The 18,434-nt window shown below is 65.5% G+C and overlaps 7 protein-coding genes across 7 annotated transcripts; 4 read left to right on the forward strand and 3 right to left on the reverse strand.

The window, feature by feature from the left end:
- Positions 1 to 181: 181 nt before the first annotated feature.
- FA09DRAFT_327217 (hypothetical protein) lies at positions 182 to 5,405 on the forward strand. Its single transcript, XM_025741317.1, has 10 exons — positions 182 to 337; positions 394 to 834; positions 891 to 1,003; positions 1,058 to 1,153; positions 1,210 to 1,619; positions 1,675 to 1,819; positions 1,871 to 3,337; positions 3,389 to 4,222; positions 4,275 to 4,567; positions 4,622 to 5,405. The coding sequence occupies exons 1-10, from the start codon at positions 286 to 288 to the stop codon at positions 5,151 to 5,153; spliced, it is 4,383 nt and encodes a 1,460-aa protein (XP_025601545.1). The 5' UTR covers positions 182 to 285; the 3' UTR covers positions 5,154 to 5,405.
- On the reverse strand, positions 5,260 to 7,942 carry FA09DRAFT_327218 (hypothetical protein). Its single transcript, XM_025741318.1, has 4 exons — positions 7,564 to 7,942; positions 7,305 to 7,511; positions 5,923 to 7,251; positions 5,260 to 5,870 (listed from the first exon to the last, which is right to left on the reverse strand). Exons 1-4 carry the CDS (start codon positions 7,906 to 7,908, stop codon positions 5,454 to 5,456), a joined length of 2,298 nt encoding a protein of 765 aa, XP_025601546.1. The 5' UTR covers positions 7,909 to 7,942; the 3' UTR covers positions 5,260 to 5,453.
- A 232-nt stretch (positions 7,943 to 8,174) lies between these two features.
- Positions 8,175 to 10,352, forward strand: FA09DRAFT_303426 (putative sphingosine-1-phosphate lyase). The gene is made up of 5 exons (XM_025740442.1): positions 8,175 to 8,872; positions 8,949 to 9,509; positions 9,564 to 9,636; positions 9,688 to 9,955; positions 10,005 to 10,352. The coding sequence occupies exons 1-5, from the start codon at positions 8,294 to 8,296 to the stop codon at positions 10,249 to 10,251; spliced, it is 1,728 nt and encodes a 575-aa protein (XP_025601547.1). The 5' UTR covers positions 8,175 to 8,293; the 3' UTR covers positions 10,252 to 10,352.
- On the reverse strand, positions 10,275 to 12,032 carry FA09DRAFT_327219 (SYF2-domain-containing protein). Its single transcript, XM_025741319.1, has 6 exons — positions 11,419 to 12,032; positions 11,120 to 11,369; positions 10,687 to 10,942; positions 10,530 to 10,635; positions 10,425 to 10,477; positions 10,275 to 10,372 (listed from the first exon to the last, which is right to left on the reverse strand). Exons 1-6 carry the CDS (start codon positions 11,968 to 11,970, stop codon positions 10,366 to 10,368), a joined length of 1,224 nt encoding a protein of 407 aa, XP_025601548.1. The 5' UTR covers positions 11,971 to 12,032; the 3' UTR covers positions 10,275 to 10,365.
- Positions 12,033 to 12,591: 559 nt separating this feature from the next.
- FA09DRAFT_327221 (STE3-domain-containing protein) lies at positions 12,592 to 15,010 on the reverse strand. The gene is made up of 9 exons (XM_025741320.1): positions 14,429 to 15,010; positions 14,203 to 14,299; positions 14,052 to 14,132; positions 13,857 to 13,982; positions 13,692 to 13,802; positions 13,559 to 13,638; positions 13,235 to 13,501; positions 13,085 to 13,182; positions 12,592 to 13,031 (listed from the first exon to the last, which is right to left on the reverse strand). Exons 1-9 carry the CDS (start codon positions 14,537 to 14,539, stop codon positions 12,701 to 12,703), a joined length of 1,302 nt encoding a protein of 433 aa, XP_025601549.1. The 5' UTR covers positions 14,540 to 15,010; the 3' UTR covers positions 12,592 to 12,700.
- A 352-nt stretch (positions 15,011 to 15,362) lies between these two features.
- On the forward strand, positions 15,363 to 16,206 carry FA09DRAFT_327222 (hypothetical protein). Its single transcript, XM_025741321.1, has 2 exons — positions 15,363 to 15,717; positions 15,767 to 16,206. Exons 1-2 carry the CDS (start codon positions 15,554 to 15,556, stop codon positions 16,104 to 16,106), a joined length of 504 nt encoding a protein of 167 aa, XP_025601550.1. The 5' UTR covers positions 15,363 to 15,553; the 3' UTR covers positions 16,107 to 16,206.
- Positions 16,207 to 17,917: 1,711 nt separating this feature from the next.
- Positions 17,918 to 18,233, forward strand: FA09DRAFT_357864 (hypothetical protein; the record flags this gene model as incomplete). Its single annotated transcript, XM_025744880.1, has 2 exons — positions 17,918 to 18,114; positions 18,174 to 18,233. Coding segments are annotated over 2 exons (256 nt in total), but the record flags the coding sequence as incomplete, so codon positions are not given.
- Between the last annotated feature and the right edge of the window lie 201 nt (positions 18,234 to 18,434).

Raw genomic sequence — 18,434 nt, forward strand, 5'->3', positions numbered from 1 at the left:
TGCCGGCCCGGCGGCGTGTTGCTCGTGCCGGCGGCAGCGGCTGTCCGGCCTCTCGCTCCCACGCTCGCGCACCCCGGCTGACGTCAGCAAGGCCAGGGCTCCCACGCGCGCCTGCAACGCGTCAAGGCACAGCGCTCGGACGCGTTCATAGGCGCGTCGAGCGCCGCCCAACACAGACAGGCGCTGTGCCCGGCTGACATCTGCCTCCCACCTCCACCACCATCGCCGCCTCGCAGTCACCCGCTCCCACACATCGCATCGCCGCTCGCCGGCACGCAGCGCACCATGCCGTCTGCAGTCCGCCCGAAGCGCCAGTCGGCCGTGGCCGCCGCGCAACGTGAGGCGCCTCGCTCGGGCGATCCGCAGCAGCTCCCTGACGCGTTGCCCCTGCAGATACCCAGCCGCGTGCCACGAAGAAGGCACGCAAGGCCGCCGTTGCTGCTGCTGCGAACGACTCAGGCAGCGATCTGAGTGACGCGCCCGACGAAGACGGCAGCGCCAGCGGCAGCGACGACGCCGAGTCGGACGACCCCAACTCGTCCGACGACGACGACCACACCGAGGTCGACATGGACGAGACGGGCGACTTTGAGGCGCCCGGCGCCAAGAAGAAGAAGGCTGCCGGCGCGCCGCGCAAGCCAAAGGCGGCGCCGAAGAAGAAGGCACCGGCCGCCAAGAAGGCGCCGCGAGCAGCAGCAGCTGGTAGCAGTGCCGCACCTGCAGCGAAGGCCGCCACTGGGCGAAAGGGCGGCACGGCGGGCAAGCGGGCCGCGCCGAAGCGCACGACGGGGAGCAAGGAGGAGCTGTCCATCAATGATGACAACACGCTTTTCAGTGAGTGCTTGTGCGCGTCGAGGGCAGCAGGGTCACGGCTGAGCGCGGCCGTGCAGACTCGGTCAAGGACCCCAACACCGCGCTGCAGTCCACTGCCGAAGACTGGGTGGTGGCGTACCAGGAGACGCCCGGCAAGGCGCTGTCTGAGCTTGTGACGTTCTTCATCCGGGTGAGTCCTTTCGCAGCTGCCACTGTCACGCCGAGAGCTCACGCCGCATGTCAGTCATGCGGGTGCAACAGCACGGTCGACGAGGACGTGGCGCAGGACCTCGACGCGATCGTCGACAACCTCGAGGAGGTGCAGGAGGAGTTCAAGAAGGTACGCGCAGCTGCTCGGCTCTTCGCGCGGTGATCGCTGACCTTCACGCGTCGCAGGAACTCGTGCCGTCCTACCCGCTCATCTCCAAGGCTGCGTCCTACAAGAAGTTCCGCAAGTCGCTGGCAGAGCTGCTCGAGCGCATCTTCACGTCGGCAGCGGAGGCAGATGCGCTTTATGACGAGGCACTGATCGAGACGTTCATCGCCTGGATCTCCGCCATGAGCTCCTCGGCACTGCGTGCCTTCCGCCACACCGCCACCGCCATCGCGCTCTGGACGATCGGTGCTCTGGCGCAGGTCGGCGGCGAGCTGAAGAAGGAGCTGGCGAGCGCCACGAAGAGCCGCGACGCGGAGCGCAAGAAGGCGCGCGCCGACAAGGCGCGCCTGAAGGAGCTGGAGTTCAAGGTCAAGGAGGTGACTGCCGCGAAAAAGCGCATTGACGGCGCCATCGAGGAGCTCATCAGCACGTGAGCAAGCCGCGGTATCCTCATCAGCAGCGGGGGCTGACTGGTCCTGGCGCAGCGTCTTCGTCCATCGCTACCGCGACTCGGACCCGAACATCCGTACCGACTGCATCAACGAGCTGAGCGGCTGGATGAAGGCACAGCCGGAGCAGTTCATGCAGGCGTCCTTCTTCCGCTACCTCGGCTGGGTGCTCTCCGACGCAGTGAGTCGGACGCGGAGTCTGAGCATGAGCACACGCTGACTCCCTCTGCAGCACCCTGACGTGCGCGGCGCCGCGATCAAGGGCCTTGGCGGCTTGTACGGGCGCGGCAGCACCATCCCGAGCAGCGTGCGCCACTTCACCGACATGTTCAAGCAGCGCCTCGTCGAGATGGCCGTCGGCGACGTCGACCTGAGCGTGCGCATCGCGACGATTGGCGTGCTTGTGCAGATCGACAAGCGCGGCCTGCTCGAGGACGAGCAGCGCGACTCGCTGGCCGCGCACATCTACGACGTTGAGCCGCGCGTGCGCGTCGCAGTGGCAGGCTTCGTGACCGGCATGCTCGAGGCGCTCGTTGATGAGCAGAAGGAGCAGCTTGGCGAGGAGCCGTCGAGCAAGCAGACGCAGGCTCTCGAGGCGTACGAGACGGAGCTCGCCAAGCTGCGCCTCAAGTGCTTCGCCGAGCTGCTTGTGCGCTTCGCCGCACGGCTCGACAAGCCGGCGGGCGACGAGAACGGCGACGCGGCAGAGTCCTCGCGCGCCAAGGAGCAGGCCGACGAGCTCTCGTGGTCGCTCGGCGGCCTGGAGGAGGGCCGCGTTGGCCTGGCAGTCAACGCTCTCTGGGACGCAGTCGAGGGCGCGCAGCAGTGGCGCCCGCTCATCGAGCTGCTGCTGTACGACCACTCTGGAGCAGGCGCTTCAGCAGCGCCAGGGCGCGCAAAGGGCAAGAAGGGCAAGAGCGCAGCTGCGTCGGCAGCCGGCTCCAGCTCCAACAGCAGCGCCGACACCGCGGTCACTGGTGTGCAGCTCACGAACCAGGTCTACCGCCTCGAGCCGGAAGAGGAGGCTGTGCTGGTGGAGGCTCTCGTCGCCGTGCTCAGCAAGACGAAGGCACAGGCTGCCAACGCTGGCCCACGGCCTGACCGTCCTGCCCACGGCCCGCTCTCCGACGAGGACGAGGCGGCTGAGGACGACCCGGTCAAGTCGCTCGCCTCCATGACACGCGACCTCATACCGGCGCTGCCCAAGCTCTTCTCCAAGTACCGCACGGACGCGCCACGCATCGCCGATGTGCTGCTGGTGCCGCGCTACATGAACCTCGAGCTGTACCTCGAGGCGCAGCAGAGCACGGCGTACGAGGCGCTGTGGGACGAGATCTCGGACCAGTTCCTGCGCCACGTCGAGCCGGCGCTGCTGGCCAATGCCGTGGCTGCCATCTCGCGGCTCGTCCAGACCGACACACTCGCCAACGTCAACGCCACCAAGCTCACGGCGCTGCACGAGAACCTGACCGCAGCGCTGCGCGAGCCAGTGCAGGGCCGTGACGTCGAGGCCGCTGCGTTCGACGAGAACGAGATCCACCTGCTGATGGCGTGCACGCGGCGCATGCGGCACCTCGCTCGCGCGACGGACATGAGCGCCGCCATCGAGGACGATGAGAAGGGCTCGCAGACAAGCGCCTGGAACATCGTGCTGGGCCTGGCGTCGCGCGGCCGTCTCGGCTACCCGGATGAGTCTCAGGTGAGTGATGCGAAGACCGACTGCCTTTCTTGGCTGACATGCGTGCATCAGCTCATCGAGAACTCGCTCGGCGTTCTCTCGCTCTACATCATGTGGAAGACGCACGCCGTCGTCCAGACTCAGGATCATGCGCAGAAGAATGCGCTCGTCGAGGCGCTCGTTGACAAGCGCGACACGCTGCTTGACCTCATGAACAGCTTCGTCGCGGGCTCGCACGGCAACACGGCATCGGGCGTGCAGCAGGAGGCCTTCCGCCACACGCTCGACGTGTACATCATGCACGGCAACATGGCTGCCGCCTCCGATGCCGCCGAAGCGGCTGCGCAGCAGAACGGTGGCGCGGACGCGGCTGCCGCTGGACGGCCCAAGCTGCCGGCTGCCATGCGCCTCGAGTGTCCCGTCGAGGTCCAGCACCGCTGTGCCGGCTTCATCCAAGCCGAGCTGGAGCGTTACGCCGAGGAGCTGCGTGCGTCATTTCCTTCAGATGCACCAGCTGACGCTGAGAGCGAGCTTAGCGACGCCGAGGAGGAGCAGGACGAGGATGACGACGGCAATTCGCCCGCGCCTGCGCCAAAGAAGGGCAAGAAGGGCAAGAAGGCGGCGCCTGCGACTGCCGCAGCCGCAGACAAGACGCCGGCTCGGCCGACTCAGGAGTTCCTGCAGCGGCAGCAGCAGCTCTGCCAGACGCTGTCGCACTTCATCGCCGCGATCCGCCTCGGCACGTTCGACGTCAAGCACGCGGCGGGTGTGCTGGCATACCACGGGCGGCTGGGCCACATCTTTGACTCGTGCTCCAAGGTGCTCGTCGAGACGCTGCGCGAGGAGGGCGTGTACGCCGGCCGGCCCGACATGGCCTGCAACGTCATCCTCGATGCGCTCAAGCAGGTGAGCATTGCAGCATCTTGCCAGCCTCTCTGTAGCTCACGCATCCCTTCAGTCGGCGGAGCTGTGGGAGCAGGACCCGACAACTCAGGGCGGGGAGTGCTTTGTGGGCCTCGCGCGGGCACTCAGCAGCGCGCTTCTGGTGCGCGGCGCCCATCTGACTGTGCTGCGTGCCATCCCGGCCGCCGCTCTTGTCCGCTTGCACAACAACGGCTGCGTGCACGTCATCAAGCGGCTCACGGCTGCCGAGCGCGCTGGCAACCAGGCCAGTAAGACGCGTGCGATCGCGTTTTGGAAGGGCCTCGCCCTGCTGCTGCCTGCGGCGACCGGCCGTGACGCTGTCAAGATGTGAGTGACGCTCGCACATGCTTGCTCAATGGCTGCTGACCTCGTCTCGTGCAGCAAATCGGCCATGGACCAGGCGCTCAAGGACGCCGAGATCGAGGTGCCGCCGTCCGCCAAGGCCTGGGAGCCGCAGCGCTCGTACGAAAAGCGGCTCGTCAACCTCGCCGCAAAGAGCCAGGATCTGCGCAAGAAGGCCGCGGCTACCAAGCCGGCATCGTCGCGCAAGAAGGCTCCTGCTCCGGCAGACGACCTCATCGACGACGCCGAGCTCAGCGGCGGCGAGTTCGAGGAGCTCGAGCCGGGTGCGGAGGCACCGCGCCGCCCGGCGCTGCGGCCGTCGGCTGCTGCAGGCAACAAGCGACGAGCACGCGACGACGACCCGCTGGACCTGAGCGACGAGGAGCATGTCTCGCCGTCGCCGGGTCTCGGCGGCGACGCCTCCAACGGTGGCCTGCTCGACATCACCAGGGAGGAGCGCAACAGCGACGCCGAGGAGGAGGCATCCATGGCGCGCTCCACTCGTTCGCACAGCGTGGCCGCCAGCGAGGCGAGCTCGGCTGGCGCTCGCAAGCGTCCACGGCACGGCTGAGCAGCCATGCTCCTTTTACTCTGCCCTCTCGCCCATTCGCATCGCGCAAGGACTGGACGGCCTCATCATGGGCTCATCTGCTTGCATCCTTCTTCCTACCCGCTGCTCCGTCTTTCTCGACCGCCTTGCCCTCTTGCCCCTTCCCATTGTCACACTCTTGGCCACACCTGTTGTTCTACTGCCCCGCTTGCACGCCCGCCACGCACTTCTTGACACGCGGCCGCGGCTGGTATCTGATGATGATATTGCAACCCGCTTGAGCCACGCCCGCTGCCGTTCTTGCCTCCTGCGCTTCGCCGCTCACGGCTCGCTCTTGTGTCCGACGGGCGAGTCCTGCGCCTGCGTCGCCGGCGAGTCGAGGAGAGCGCTGGAGTCGCCGCCCTGCAGATCCGCGAGGCTGCGTGCGTGAGAGAGCTTGCTCGGCGTGCTCTGATACTCGCTCTGCTGCAGACGACTGAGGTCCGCAAAGCTCTGGCGGCGCGAAAGACTGCCGCCAGCAGCGACGCCGACCCACTCCCACACGTGCAGCCACTCGCCGCGGCTCTTGGCCTGCCGTGTGCGCACATTGGCGTTGCCCTCGACGACCTTGGAGACCTTCTCCCACAGCCGCTGACGCGCTGCGGGCGAGTGCTCGGCTTGCAGGACGTGGTCGCGAAGCTGCGCGGTGGGCAGGAAAGGGTCGGGCGTGACCACGGGGTCGACGGCGTTGGCGTACTCCTGCGGGCTGTTGTCAGCGAGATTCCGTTGAGCCGCGCGATACGTAACTCACCTGCTCCTGCAGACGCTCGAGCGCCGCGCCGACAAGCTCGCGGACCTTTGCCTTCTCGGCAAGCGCCTGGCGCAGACGCCAGCGCACGTACGCCGCGGCCGTGAGGATGAGGCCGAGGATAGAGAGCCAGAAGCGAATGGCCTTCCACGCGCCGTGTGCCGCGAGCTTGGCCTGGCAGCCAAGGCTGATGCTGGCACTGCGCGCCAGCAAGAGATCCTCGGTGCTAGCCGCTGCAGAGCCTAGCAGCGTCACGGCGTCGCCCTTGCCTGCAGGAATGCGCAGCACGGCTCCGCTGTCCTCGTACGGCGCCATCGCTTGCAGCCAGAGGCTCGAGAGGTAGGCGTCGTCGGCGTGGCGCGGCAGGGCCGCCGAAGTGCGAATGCGGCGCTCAAGGTCTGCGCGCAGCCGCGACTCGGGCAGGGCGAAGCGCACATCGGTTGCAGGCACGGCGGCGGGAAGACCAGCGCCAGTGCGGCCCTTGACGGCAGTGTGCGGCGCGTGGTCGCCGCACATGACTTCGCCGCGCCACTGACGCAGCGCCGCATTTGCCTGCGAGCCGACTTGGCTGGCCAGCCTCGCCTTGCCCGTGTCGGGCGCGCAGTGTGCGCGCGTGGTGCGCAGCGGCAGGTAGACCGACGAGAGCGGCAGGTACGAGACGAGCGGGTGCGAGAGCACGTAGTCGCTGGTGGTGCAGTGCGAGAGCTTGCCGGAGAAGCAGTGTGCGTGCGGCGGGCACTTGGCACATGCCGGGTGCATGAAGTTGGGCAGCAGCTGCACGTCTGGCTCGCCCTCGTTGAAGACGTTTGGCGAGCCGTCGCTCAGCAGCGGCACGTTTGGAGCATGGCTCTGCGCTCTGGCTGCCATGATGGCGTTGGTGCGAGTGCCCGTGTCGCAGTAGCCCAGCGCGTACGAGTCGTGCACGAACCACAGCCACCAGAGCGCGACGAAGCCTGCGGCCGCTGCGAGTGCACCTCGGCGCACGTGGTGCATCAAGCCCAAACCCGGGACTGGAATGCTGAGTTCCTCGCTCTCGCTGCGCTTCACCTTGGTCGAGCTCTTTGGCACGCGCCGGGGCGCGCCGGCAGGACTCGGCGGCGGCGCCAGCTGCGTCGCAAGGATGCGGTAGCGGGGGTCGTGGTCGAGCTCAGAGGCCTCCGACCCGGCCTCCTGCTTGATTGTCGGCGCCCAGTCGCGCAGCCGCGAGCTGGTGCTCGGTGCGATGCGCGATGTGGTAGCAGACTTTGGCAGGCCACCAGTCGAGCCGCGCGGCTTGGCAGCGGGCGCCTTGGCTGCAGACGTAGCAGAGGTGCGGCTGGGTCCCGGCATTGACTGCAGTGCAGGGTAAGTGGTTTGCTGAAATGCGGGTGTCACGCGCGACTCACTTGTCTGCCGCGGCGCTTCGGCACCTCAGGACTCGGGCTCTTCAGGTTGAAGCTCTTCTGCGAGACGGACACGTCATCGCGCTCCTCCTCGAGCTCGTCTGAGCCCGTGGCGTCAGAATCCTCCTCCGACTCGGTGCCATCGGGAATGGAGAACGACACGGAGCGGGCAGGAGACCGCGCAGAGAGGGCAGAGGGGCGGCGAATGGACTGCATAAGGCGTCAGAGAGGCGCCGCAGCACCCGACCTTGTGCCTACTCACCGGCGTGGTGGAGCCCTCCTCCCTGCGGCCGCTGGCCTTGCCGTACGACGGGCTGTCGCGGCTGTCGAAGCTGCTGTCGCCGCCGGCGGCGTCGCGCGCCTGGCGCAGCTGTGCGGCGCGCGGGCGGATGTGCTCCTCGTACGCCTCGATGAGCGCGGGCTTGCGCGCCGACGAGGGCACCTTGATGTTGTGCTCGAGGAGCAGGCTGCGCAGCTGCGGCACGAGGTAGTTGGCGGGGCGGAAGTCGGGCGCCAGCGGGTCGCCGGCGCCGACGGAGGAGACGGAGCTGGCGCGCGACTGGCGTGCCGGCGTGCCCGACGGCGTGACGGAGGGCGTGCGCGACATGCTGCTGCCGGGGGATGGACGTCGGGAGCTGAGATGGCGCTGCGCAGACGGCGCGCGTCTCAGGGAGCGGGCCGCGCCGCGCTTTGTTTCTCGCTGCGCCGCGGGTGTTGCACGGCAAGGCACAGGCAGGCGCTGCGCAGCAGGCACGGCGCGTCACCGGCTCAGCCACGTGATGCAGCGCGTGGGAGCACAGCGCCCACCTCCGCCGGAGCTGGGGCCACCTCCGCGCGCGCTCCGGCCCCGCGCCTCTCCACCTCGCCTGCCCTCGCCTGTCAGCATCCGGCTCCGTCTTTCTCTCCACCGCACCCAGCACAGCCTCGCATCCGCCCGAGGTACAAGAGGCAGGCGACGGCACACCCTACCCTCTCGGCACCCATCATCCACCATGTCGACGGGCGCCGCCATTCCCAAGACCCGGCCCTCGGGCTCGTACGCGCCCGCCTCGCTCGCGCAGCGCAGCTCGCTCCTCGCCGCCGTGCTGTCGCAGGGCCTCAGCATCAACACGCTGCGCCACGTCGTCTTCGTCTACTTTGTCCACTCGCACCTGCTGCGCGCCTGGCGCCATGTGCGCGCGTACGGCGTCACGCCGTCCATCTACCGCCTCTACCTCACCCTCTCGCGCGCCGTCATTGCGCTCATGCTGCGCATCCCCGCGCTCAAGCGCAAGGTCAAGACGGAGCTCGACGCGGCGCAGGCGGGCATCGAGGCCAAGCTCGTCGTGCGCCCGCCGCCGGGCCTGCGCGTGTCCGAGACGAACCACGCGCTGCCGCAGCACGGCAAGGACCGCGACTGGGTCATCGGCGCACTGCAGGAGCTGCAGCGCCTCGAGACGGGCAAGGGCGCCGAGGAGGACGGCGAGCAGGTGTGGCGCAGCGGCCGCATTAGCGGTGCCGTGTATCACGGCGGCGACGAGATGAGCGAGGTCATCACGCAGGCCATCGGCCGCTTCATCCTCACGAACCCGGTGAGTGGCGCGCGATGCGCTGCGAAGGGGCGACCTGTGAGGCGCATGCCAACGTGTCCTGACATTGTCTTTGCAGCTGCACCCAGACGTGTTCCCGGGCGTGCGCCGCATGGAGTCTGAGGTCATCTCGATGGTGCTGCGCATGTACAATGCGCCTCCGACCGCAGCCGGCACGACGACGTCGGGCGGCACCGAGTCGATTCTGATGGCGTGCAAGGCGGCGCGCGACTGGGGCAACGCACGGCGCATCAAGCGGCCCGAGCTGATCTGCTCGCGCTCGGCACACGCGGCGTTCCACAAGGCGGCAGACTACTTTGGCGTCAAGCTGATCGAGGTGGAGGTGGACCGCGTGTCGCGCAAGATCCGTCTCGAGCAGGTGCGCCGCGCCATGAATGGCAACACGGTGCTGCTCGTCGGCTCGGCGCCGAGCTTCGGCGAGGGCATCATCGACGACATTCCGGGCCTGGCGGCACTGGCCAAGCGCGCAGGCATCCTCTGCCACGTCGACTGCTGCCTCGGCAGCTTCCTCGTGCCGTTCCTGGAGCGCGCCGGCCAGCCGAGCGAGCCGTTTGACTTCCGCGTGGACGGCGTGACGAGCATCAGCTGCGACACGCACAAGTACGGCTTCGCCCCGAAGGTGAGCATGCCCCGCGCTACTTCTGCACGGCGCTTGCGCTGACACAGATCTCAGGGCTCGTCGGTCATCATGTACCGCAGCAAGGAGCTGCGACGCTTCCAGTACTACGTGCAGCCCGACTGGACCGGTGAGCAGGGCTGGCCAAGTGTAGCGCCACTGCAGCTGACATGCAACACAGGCGGCGTCTACGCCTCGCCCTCCATCGCCGGCTCGCGGCCTGGCGCACTCATTGCGGGCACATGGGCAGCGCTCATGACGATGGGCGACGACGGCTACACGCAGTCGTGCGCCGGCATCGTCGGTGCGGCGCGGCAGATCGAGTCGGCGATCCGCAACGAGATTCCGCAGCTCATGGTGCTCGGCAAGCCGCTCGTCAGCGTCGTGGCCTTTGCGAGCGCGGGCAAGGTCAACATCTACGAGGTGGGCGACCACATGAGCAAGAAGGGGTGGGTGGTGTGCGGCGAGAAGTGCTGTGCTGCGCTGACGCCGTCACAGATGGCACTTGAACGGCCTCGCCACCGAGCCGCCGGCGATTCACATCGCCTGCACGCGCCTCACCATCCCGGTCGTCGACGACTTCATCTCCGACCTCAAGGCCTCGGTCAAGGAGGCGCGCACACGTGCGGCACAGCCGGGCGCCATGGCGCAGCTGTACGGCCTGGGCCAGACGAGCATTGGCCCGGGCCTCGTGGGCGAGATGGCGGCGCGCTACATCGATGCGCTCACCACCGTCGCCGACTAGACATTCAGCCCTGACCACCAGACTAGACGTGTGCTGCCCCTGTATTCCCCGCCCGTCTCCGCTACGACACGTCTAATGTACGATGCATTGACAGAGAGAGGGTGGGAGACGAGATTACAGACTGCGTGCGAGGCGTCAGCGGGTGCGGTGCAGCATCGAAGCGGGCCACTCACGCTGTGCCTCTCTCGAGATTCTCGCGGATCTCGCGCGTCGAGTCGTCGTAGAACTGCGAGCATGCGTGAGAGGGCTGACTGAAAGACGTGCGGGCGGCTACTCACGCGCTTGACCTTCGCGTTGAAGTGCTTGTTCCGGTCGTTGATGTAGTTGACCTCGGCGTCGGGATCCTCGTCGCGCTTGCGCGAGCGCTTGCCGCGCAGCGATGCCCTGTAGAGAGGCGTCAGAGGAGGCAGCTGCGGCAACGGCAAGAACACGCACTCGAGATTCAGGTTGGAAATGACGCGATCGACGGCCGCCTCGTCCGGCTTGTGGCCGCCGTAGCTGAGCTTGCCGTCGTTGACGTCCAGGTCCGCTCGCCGCACGATCTGGCTCGACGTGCCAGCGTTGCTCCGCACCAGCGCCATGCTGCTGCTCGAGCTGCTGCTGCCTGACCGCGAGGCGCTGTACGATGCCAAGTCGGGCTTGAGCCCTTGCACCTTGCGGCGGTATGCGCGCTCGGCCGCCGAGTTTGGGTCTGCGAGAGCGTCAGTGTTGTGGCGCGAGCGGCTCAGGCTGATGCGACAGGGTCTAGCTCTTCGCCGCTCTTCGGCTGCCACTGCGAGCCGACTGCCTTCACAAGCCTGCCACAAGCCTGAAACGCACGCCGCCTCCATGCCGTCCCTCCACGCGCTCCCTCTGCTTTCTCACTCACCAATGTCGCCCTTGTCTCTCCGCACATCTGTCGCCGCCAGCTTGTCCTCCCACTTCTCATTCTGCTCGATCGAGTAGCCCCAGTTGCGCGCGCGCTCCGGGTCCTCGCCACGCTCGAGCATGTCGCGCTCGTCGAGCGTCTCTGCGGCCTTTTGCAGCTTGCGCGAGTTGCTCGCATCCTTGCGGGCGCTGCTACGCGCCCGCCCGACCTCGGCGGCGACGGCGCGGCGGTTGGCGTGCGTCGAGTCGTTCTAGGACGAGGTCAGCTGGTGCACAGGCGTGTAGCGCTCTGCCTCTCACCATCTTCTTGCGCAGCTCCTTCATCTTGGCCATGCGCTCCGCCATCGAGAGCTTCTCGCTCGGCTCAGCGCTGGCACCCGCCGCAGACGACTCGGCCTGCGCAGCCGGAGCTTCGTCCTGCTCCTCGTCCGCCGCGACTGCGCTCGCTGAGCTCTCTGCTTGCGCGCCAGAGTTGGCGCTGGCGACGTCCTCTGCCGGCTCAGCCGCAGCCGGCGCCTCCTCAGCAGCGGCTGGCGCTGCCTCAGCAGCAGCAGCAGTCGGCTTCGCATCCGCCTCTGCTGCTGCCGGCGCTGCCTCAGCTGCAGCGCTCTTGCGGCCCTTGCCCTTCTTTGGCTTCGCAGCAGCAGGCGGCTCTTCGACGACAGGCGACTCCTCAGCAGCCGCAGCAGTCGCCTTCACATCCTGCTTCGCTGCTGCCGGCGCTGCCTCGGCTTCCTCGGCCGCAGCGGCGCTCTTGCGGCCCTTGCGCGCCTTGGGCTTCGCCTCGGCCGGCGCAGCAGCCTCGGGCTCCTCCTTGGCGGCAGCGACCGCGGCGCGCGTCTTGCGCGGCATGTGTGCGGAGGGCGAGGTGCGCTGCACGAAGAGATGCGTCGCAGGTGCGATGTGGAGTGGTGGTGGGTCGCAGCGTTCAGCGCGCGTCGCGATGCCCCAGACGGCCGCGCGGCGCCGCGCCGAGACGGAGCTTGCTGCGCCGCGCGGCGGGCGCGCCACGCTCGCTTCACACCACGACAGCGACGGCTGTTGGCCTCGCCCTCCCAATCTCGCATCACATCTCACACACTGCTGCCCTCGCACGACCTATCCAGAGATGCATTCCGAGCTACGCAGCGAGAGGTCGAGCGAGAGAGCGAGAGAGACGACGGCCGCCAGCCGCCAGCGGCCCGGCGTGACGCGGCCCAGCGCGTCAGACCGTCGAGTGGAGCAGCTTGGCGCGCGCGATGCGGCGCTCCACCGCCGCCATGGCGGCCCGGCGTGCGCTGCGCGAGAGGCGCGACAGCTCGAGCAGGTAGCGTTGTGCGGCGTGCGAGAGGCGCACGAACTTGCAGCGGTGGCGCGGCCAGGCGTGCGTGAAGGGCAGCAGGCGCCAGGTGCGTACGCCGTGCTGGCGCGACGTCTCAGTAAGCGTACTGAGGCAGAACGAGGGTTGAGGTAGAACGATACTTTGGTCTCGCGGGTATTTTCTCTTTCAGATTGAAGCAGAGAACGTGGTACAAAAGCGGGCGGTGACAGCGTTGGGACGGCAAGAGGAGGTCGAAGGCAGAGGAAAGAACATGGTCGACCATCACGACACCACGATGCGCTCCGTGGTAACATGCACTGTGGAAAGCGGGCCGTAGCGCTCCTCGAAAGTCACCTCTCCATTGGGAGAAGCGTCGTTCCCGGCGACGCTCTGCATGGGGTGGATCGATCCAAATGTGCGCGTCTGGTCAAGGGGCCCGAACGAGACTGCAGAGCCGGGCGAGCTGACAGTGTACTCTGTCATGCCGAACGACGAGCCATCCTTTGGCGTGGGGCCCCAGCTCTTCTCTTCGTCTCCGCCGAAGCTGCGTGGCGTCTGCGGGTCGCGCGAGAGCGACTGCATGTGCGACAAAGCGGAGGATGGCTCGGTGCGTCTGCGTGAAACGAGTGAGCTCGACGCGTATGCTGCCTTGTACGGCGGACTGACCGAGAGGTGATCTGACCCGCCTTCGGAGGACGAGGTCCGCGGCGGAGGCGCATGGTCCGCAAGATTGAGTCGTACCAGGAGGCATAAGATGCACGAGACTGTACAAGATATGAGGATCATATCTTGAGAGGCTTCGGGTCCAGAGCTCACCTCCTTGGTCAGGCCGAAGAATCCGAAGAAGGTGAAAGCTGCAATAATGGCCAACCATCGGCCGAGCTCCACCAGGACGCGCTGGTCGTACGTCAGGTCGGACAGCTGGAAACTGAGCGTCGTGTTGAAGTCCTCGTGCACGTCGCTCCAGCTTGTGTACGGCATGAGAGGATTGTGGATGATCGCAGAGACGAAGACGTAGAGGCAAATTGGGAAGGCGAAGAACAGTTCCGAGACAGCCAGCGCCATCAGACGAACGTACTTGTTCTGCAATGGCACAGCTCAGCTCCAGTCGCGGCGCTCCACGACCCATCTAGCATTCACCTTGTTGAGGCCGCTGCCGCTAGACTGCAGCACAGCGGTGAACTGCTTTCTCCGGATAACGAACCATCGCAGGGTGAGGACTTCGCGCGTGTCAGTAACGAAGCGACAGCAGAAGTCCGCCTGGCACACTCACAGGCGTACACAGCGCAAGCCAAGCTCAGAACGATCTGCCAGATCTGGTAGAGGAAGATGGAAGCAACGCTGTAGTAGACCGGCGATGTGCAGCCGTACTCTTGGACGATGTCTGCAAACATTCATCAGCGAGTGCGTGGCCAAACAGCGTGAGTCATCGACGTACTCATTCGATGACCTTGGACCACGAAGTGCATGGGAATGAGGAGCAACGGAAGACCGATGCCAAGGAGAAGGTCGACGATCAAGTCGCGGCGGCGGCGAACGTCTGAGTAGTTCACGTGGCGAGTGGCTGCGTTCATTTCGTCAAGGTCAGGTCAAGTCAAGGCTTAGCGTGTCCCAAAGTGCGGTGAAGACTCACAAGCGATGGACTCGAGCCGACGCAGAAGGCAAAGTTGCCCAGCGGTGAAGCCGGGAGCGTAAATGTACCCAATCGTTGCGGCTGAAAGGAGCAACGAGTCAGAGTCAACAATATCGTGACAACGGTCAACGACCGAAGCAGAACGACTGACAAATGTCGCACCACACTGGAGCAATATCTTCACTTGTGTTCGCGAAAAGCGCGGCATTGATACCCATGGACGCGTTGCCAAGGGAGAGCCAGAAGATCTGTCGAAAGCGTGAGCATGTAGCAGCGGTCAACTCCATCGTAGCTGCTCACGATCTGTGGACATGGGTATTGGTAAGTAGCTTTCGACGTTGCGTGCGGCCTCTGGCTCCGCAAAGCATTGAGCTCACCAGCAGTGTGCCCGTGTTCCTTACACGCCAATGCCATGGCGTGGTGATGAGAACGAGGATCACGGAGAGGAGGCTGAAGAAGATGTACGCCGCATTGACTGCGGATGTCATGTCGGCAAAGAGTGTGCTTGACGAGGAGGACGAGAAGGGGTCTGGGTGGATGTCAGGGAGCGGAGGAAAGGGTTCGGGCGGCGAAAGATTTCTGCTGACGGCGGCTGTCGAGCTTTAAAGACTCGGCGAGGTATGTCTCCTCGTGCGGTGAGGCATGTAGAGAGACGTTGTGCGCCGGATCGGGAACAAAGTCGGCTCGTGCGTCCACAAAGACTCGCGGTCCGACCTCGACTCCAGACAAAGAAGACCAACGCACGCGTGGTCGCGCAAGCCTGCATGAATTAGGGCTCGGCGCTCGGCATCGAGGGCTATAGGCGCTGAGGTTGAACTAGCGCCAGGACGCACGCAGCGGCAGGACAGCAGCATGGGTGCCAGTCTGGCACACTGCAGGCGCACTGTGTATGCAGTGCGATCACGCGCGGCCACGACAAGGAGAAGTACGCAGCGCTGGTGGCGGACCGAAACGAGAACAAGAGGTGGTGGCCCGACGTGCACAAGGCCGGAGCGCGCGGCGCGCTCGGCCGCCGTTGTTCGCGCGCGGCGGCAGAGCGGGCTGCGTCTGCGCCGCGCCGCGGCGAACAAGCATGAAGAAGGGCGCGGCATGCGCGGCCGCGGCGCGCGCGCAGCGCCAGCTCCTCCACCTTCCTGTTGCCGCAACAAGAAGAGCCATCATCGTGCGGCTCGAGGTGCTGAGGTCACTCCCATCTTCCCGTGAGACACAGCGGTTCAGCAGCTCTTGGCGCCGGTGATGTCTTTCAAAATCAAGCTTGCCCCAAAGCGGCCACATCGATCCTCACCGCGACACTCCTGAACGCGCGCGTTCGCGAGGGCCTGGACCTCTTTCCATCCGTCCGTCAAAGCCTCCATCTCCTTTGCATCCGATCTTCAGAGCAGAAACAGTCTATCAGTACGTGAGGATTGGAGCTGGAGTATGGGATGCTGATCAAGCGTCCAGTATAAAGACGACGAGATCGCCAAATTGCGAGTGTCAGACGCAACATCAAGCCATCGTCGATGTTACCGACGCCTCTGCTGCAGAGGCGGGTCATCTCGGCTCGCGGCTTCTGTCCTTACTTCAGCAAGCTTCGGATGGGATTTTGCAGCTTACCAGAAGCTCTGCTCCAACAAGGTCGTGTTCGGGACAGTCAAGCCATGCTTACAGCCAGCTTCGCAATCCGGTGAGATCTCGCGCAGGCGTCTCCGCTTCGCCAACTTATCCTGTTTCAGAGCTCCAAACCTGCTAGGCCTCGAAGCAAATCAGCGCGTTCTTCTGTTCAGCAGCCGCATGGTGGCGGATGCGAGCAAGAGTGATTCTGCCCGTGCTTTGAGCCGCTTCAGTAAACTCCCCGACGATCGTGAACAGAGCGATTGCCCGGGGCAGGAAGAGACCGACTCGGGCGATGCGAGGACAAGGCCTTCATTTCCGGCTTTGGAGCTCTTTCGTGACAATCTTCGCAAAATCCAGCGGTGGAATCGCTCGCCAGGCGGTTCGAAGGCAGACGGCGAGGAAGAAGGGCACAGCACAGATGACGATGGCAGATCGGGCAAAGGACTGGGGGGAAGCTGAGCGCCAAGCAGCTCGCGGACGATCAGCTCGCTGCATGGAAGCGTTGGCTTGGCAGGGAGTACGTCTAGCGATCCTCTTCGTGAATGCTTATGGATGACCATGTTTTCGCTTGGACTTCGCTTGGACGATGCCAACATGCCGCCTCTTCCCAAAATTCGCAGTATATGCAGCCAAAGGCGCTTACACAGAGGTAGCGTGCGAGATGCGAAGTTGTCTGACCGGTCCTAGGACGGGTGGATAGGACTTTGCTTGCGTCGTGAAGAGAAGGTCACCGTCGTCTAAGCGAGCGAACCTTGACGAATGAACGGCCTCGCTTCGGGCGTCAGCCGTGAGCTTACGAAAGTTGAATTTCCTTGTGTTGCACGGAGCCGTGGGGTGTTCATGACGTACATGCGAGTATCGCTCACGATCTCAGGTAGGACGCTGTGCCACAGGGCTCCGTTTGCCTCGAGCGGCCTGCTCCCCCCCTTCCTCCACCTCAGCCCCCTCCCACGCGCTCTTCAGACGGATCTTCAACTCGTCCACCTTACCGGCTGACTATCGAGCGCTGTCTTGAATGCAGTTCAAGACGAAGTATCGTGTGCTCACAGACCGCAGCGATTCCTCAGACTCTTCCCGCCCATCGACGAGAAGTCGCACAGCGCCGCGCACTGCTCGCGGTCGATCAGAGCGGCGGGCTCGCGCGTCTCGCGTTTCAGAGGACTCTGACTTCTAAGCCTCGGGCCTTCTACAAGATCAATGTCAGCATTGTGCTCGACATATACACGTGCGCCCAGAAGCTGTGGAAGGAAATTGCCTTGGTCCTGGCTTTCGCTGGCGGCGATTTCTGGCGCGCTCGCGTGACGCTCAAGGCGTCGCCACGCAAAAGCTTGGCGGCACTGCGCGCAGCGAGGCAGTCGCGACAGAGCACGACCTCTCTGCGGTCTCCTGGTCCTCATGTCCCACCGTCAGGCCTTTTTCCAGGCCTTGTTCCCAATGTAAAATATAGAAGTCAGTGTCTCTTTGGTGAGGTGGTGCGGCGCGGCGCTCACAGCGCTCTTGTCTGCTCACGCTCTTGTCCCAGGTGCAGACGCAGCCTCTTGTTCTCACACGACCGAGATAGGCCCAAGGCAGGCGCCCGGCGCGGCGACCGCCGCGCGGCGCGAGGCGGCGCTGCGCCCTGAGGCTCAGGGGCGTCTTGTTCGCGTCGCGCGGCCTTGTTCCCGCCGCGCTCAGCGCATGTCGTGTGCGCGCGATCTACAGACACACGGACAAGAGCTGGAGCGGGCATGAAAGCTGGGGCAGGCCGCACGCGCCACAGCGGACGCAGCACGCTGCCGCAAGGGGCACGGCGGCCCAGGCCAGCGCACACATCCGCAACGGGCTCGCCACTGTTTGTTCGCGGCACTCCAGAGTCCGCCGTGCATGTATGCGAGACAAGACGTCCGATGCGACGTGCCATCAGCCTCGGCTTGTCCATCCTTGTTCTTGTTCGGCGGTGAGCTGCGCGGGAACAAGGAGGTGCGCTTGTCCCAAGGCGCTCATGCGTGGCCGCCCTTCTTCGTCGCTCTTGTTCGTCGCGGTCTGTCCCGCGCCACAGCAGCCCCGTCTGTCTTCGAGTCAGTCCAGGGCCTTGTTCGTAACGCCGCAAGCGGCGACACACGCACTGCGCCCCGTATCAAAGCCCGGTTGGGTCTTGTTCCCGATGTGCATCAGCGCGCAGCGCGCAACCGCCACACAACAACGCGCGGCACCCCCATCTGTGGTCGCGAAAGGTTCATAAGGAGAGCCTCGAGCGGTCTTCTCGTCCCTCCCCATCAGCGCTCCATCTCCTTCCACTTCTCACTTCCTCTCTCCCACCTCACCTTAATCTCTCACAATGAACCCTCTCTTCGCCCCCGTCGCCAACACCGTCGCCGCTCCCGAGGAGCAGATGGTCAACCAGGAGCGCAACCCGAAGGGCTCGGGTGCGCCGTACTGCGTCGTCTCCAAGACCGCCGAGGCCCCGAAGGAGCTCGTCGACATGGAGGTGAGTCGATCTGAGGACTACGAGCAGAACGCACGCTGATCGATCGCGTCCACCTGCAGCGCAACCCCGGCAAGCCGGCGGCCTACTGCGTCGTCGCCTAAGCGCGCATCCAAGCTGGCCTTGAGCTGAAGGTGAGCTACCCGGCCTCGTCGCCGCCCGCCGCATCCGATCCTGACGCTTCTGCCCCGTAGCACTTGGCCGACGGAGCAGCATCGGAGGCCGCGCCACCCCCGGCCTCCCCGCACCCGGTTCGCATTTCACCATGTCATCTCCCCTCCTTTTAACCCGGAATGGCCATTCCACCCATAAAAACCCCACCC

Source organism: Tilletiopsis washingtonensis, assembly GCF_003144115.1.
Source record: "Tilletiopsis washingtonensis strain MCA 4186 unplaced genomic scaffold FA09scaffold_1, whole genome shotgun sequence".
NCBI lineage: Eukaryota > Fungi > Basidiomycota > Exobasidiomycetes > Entylomatales > Tilletiopsis > Tilletiopsis washingtonensis.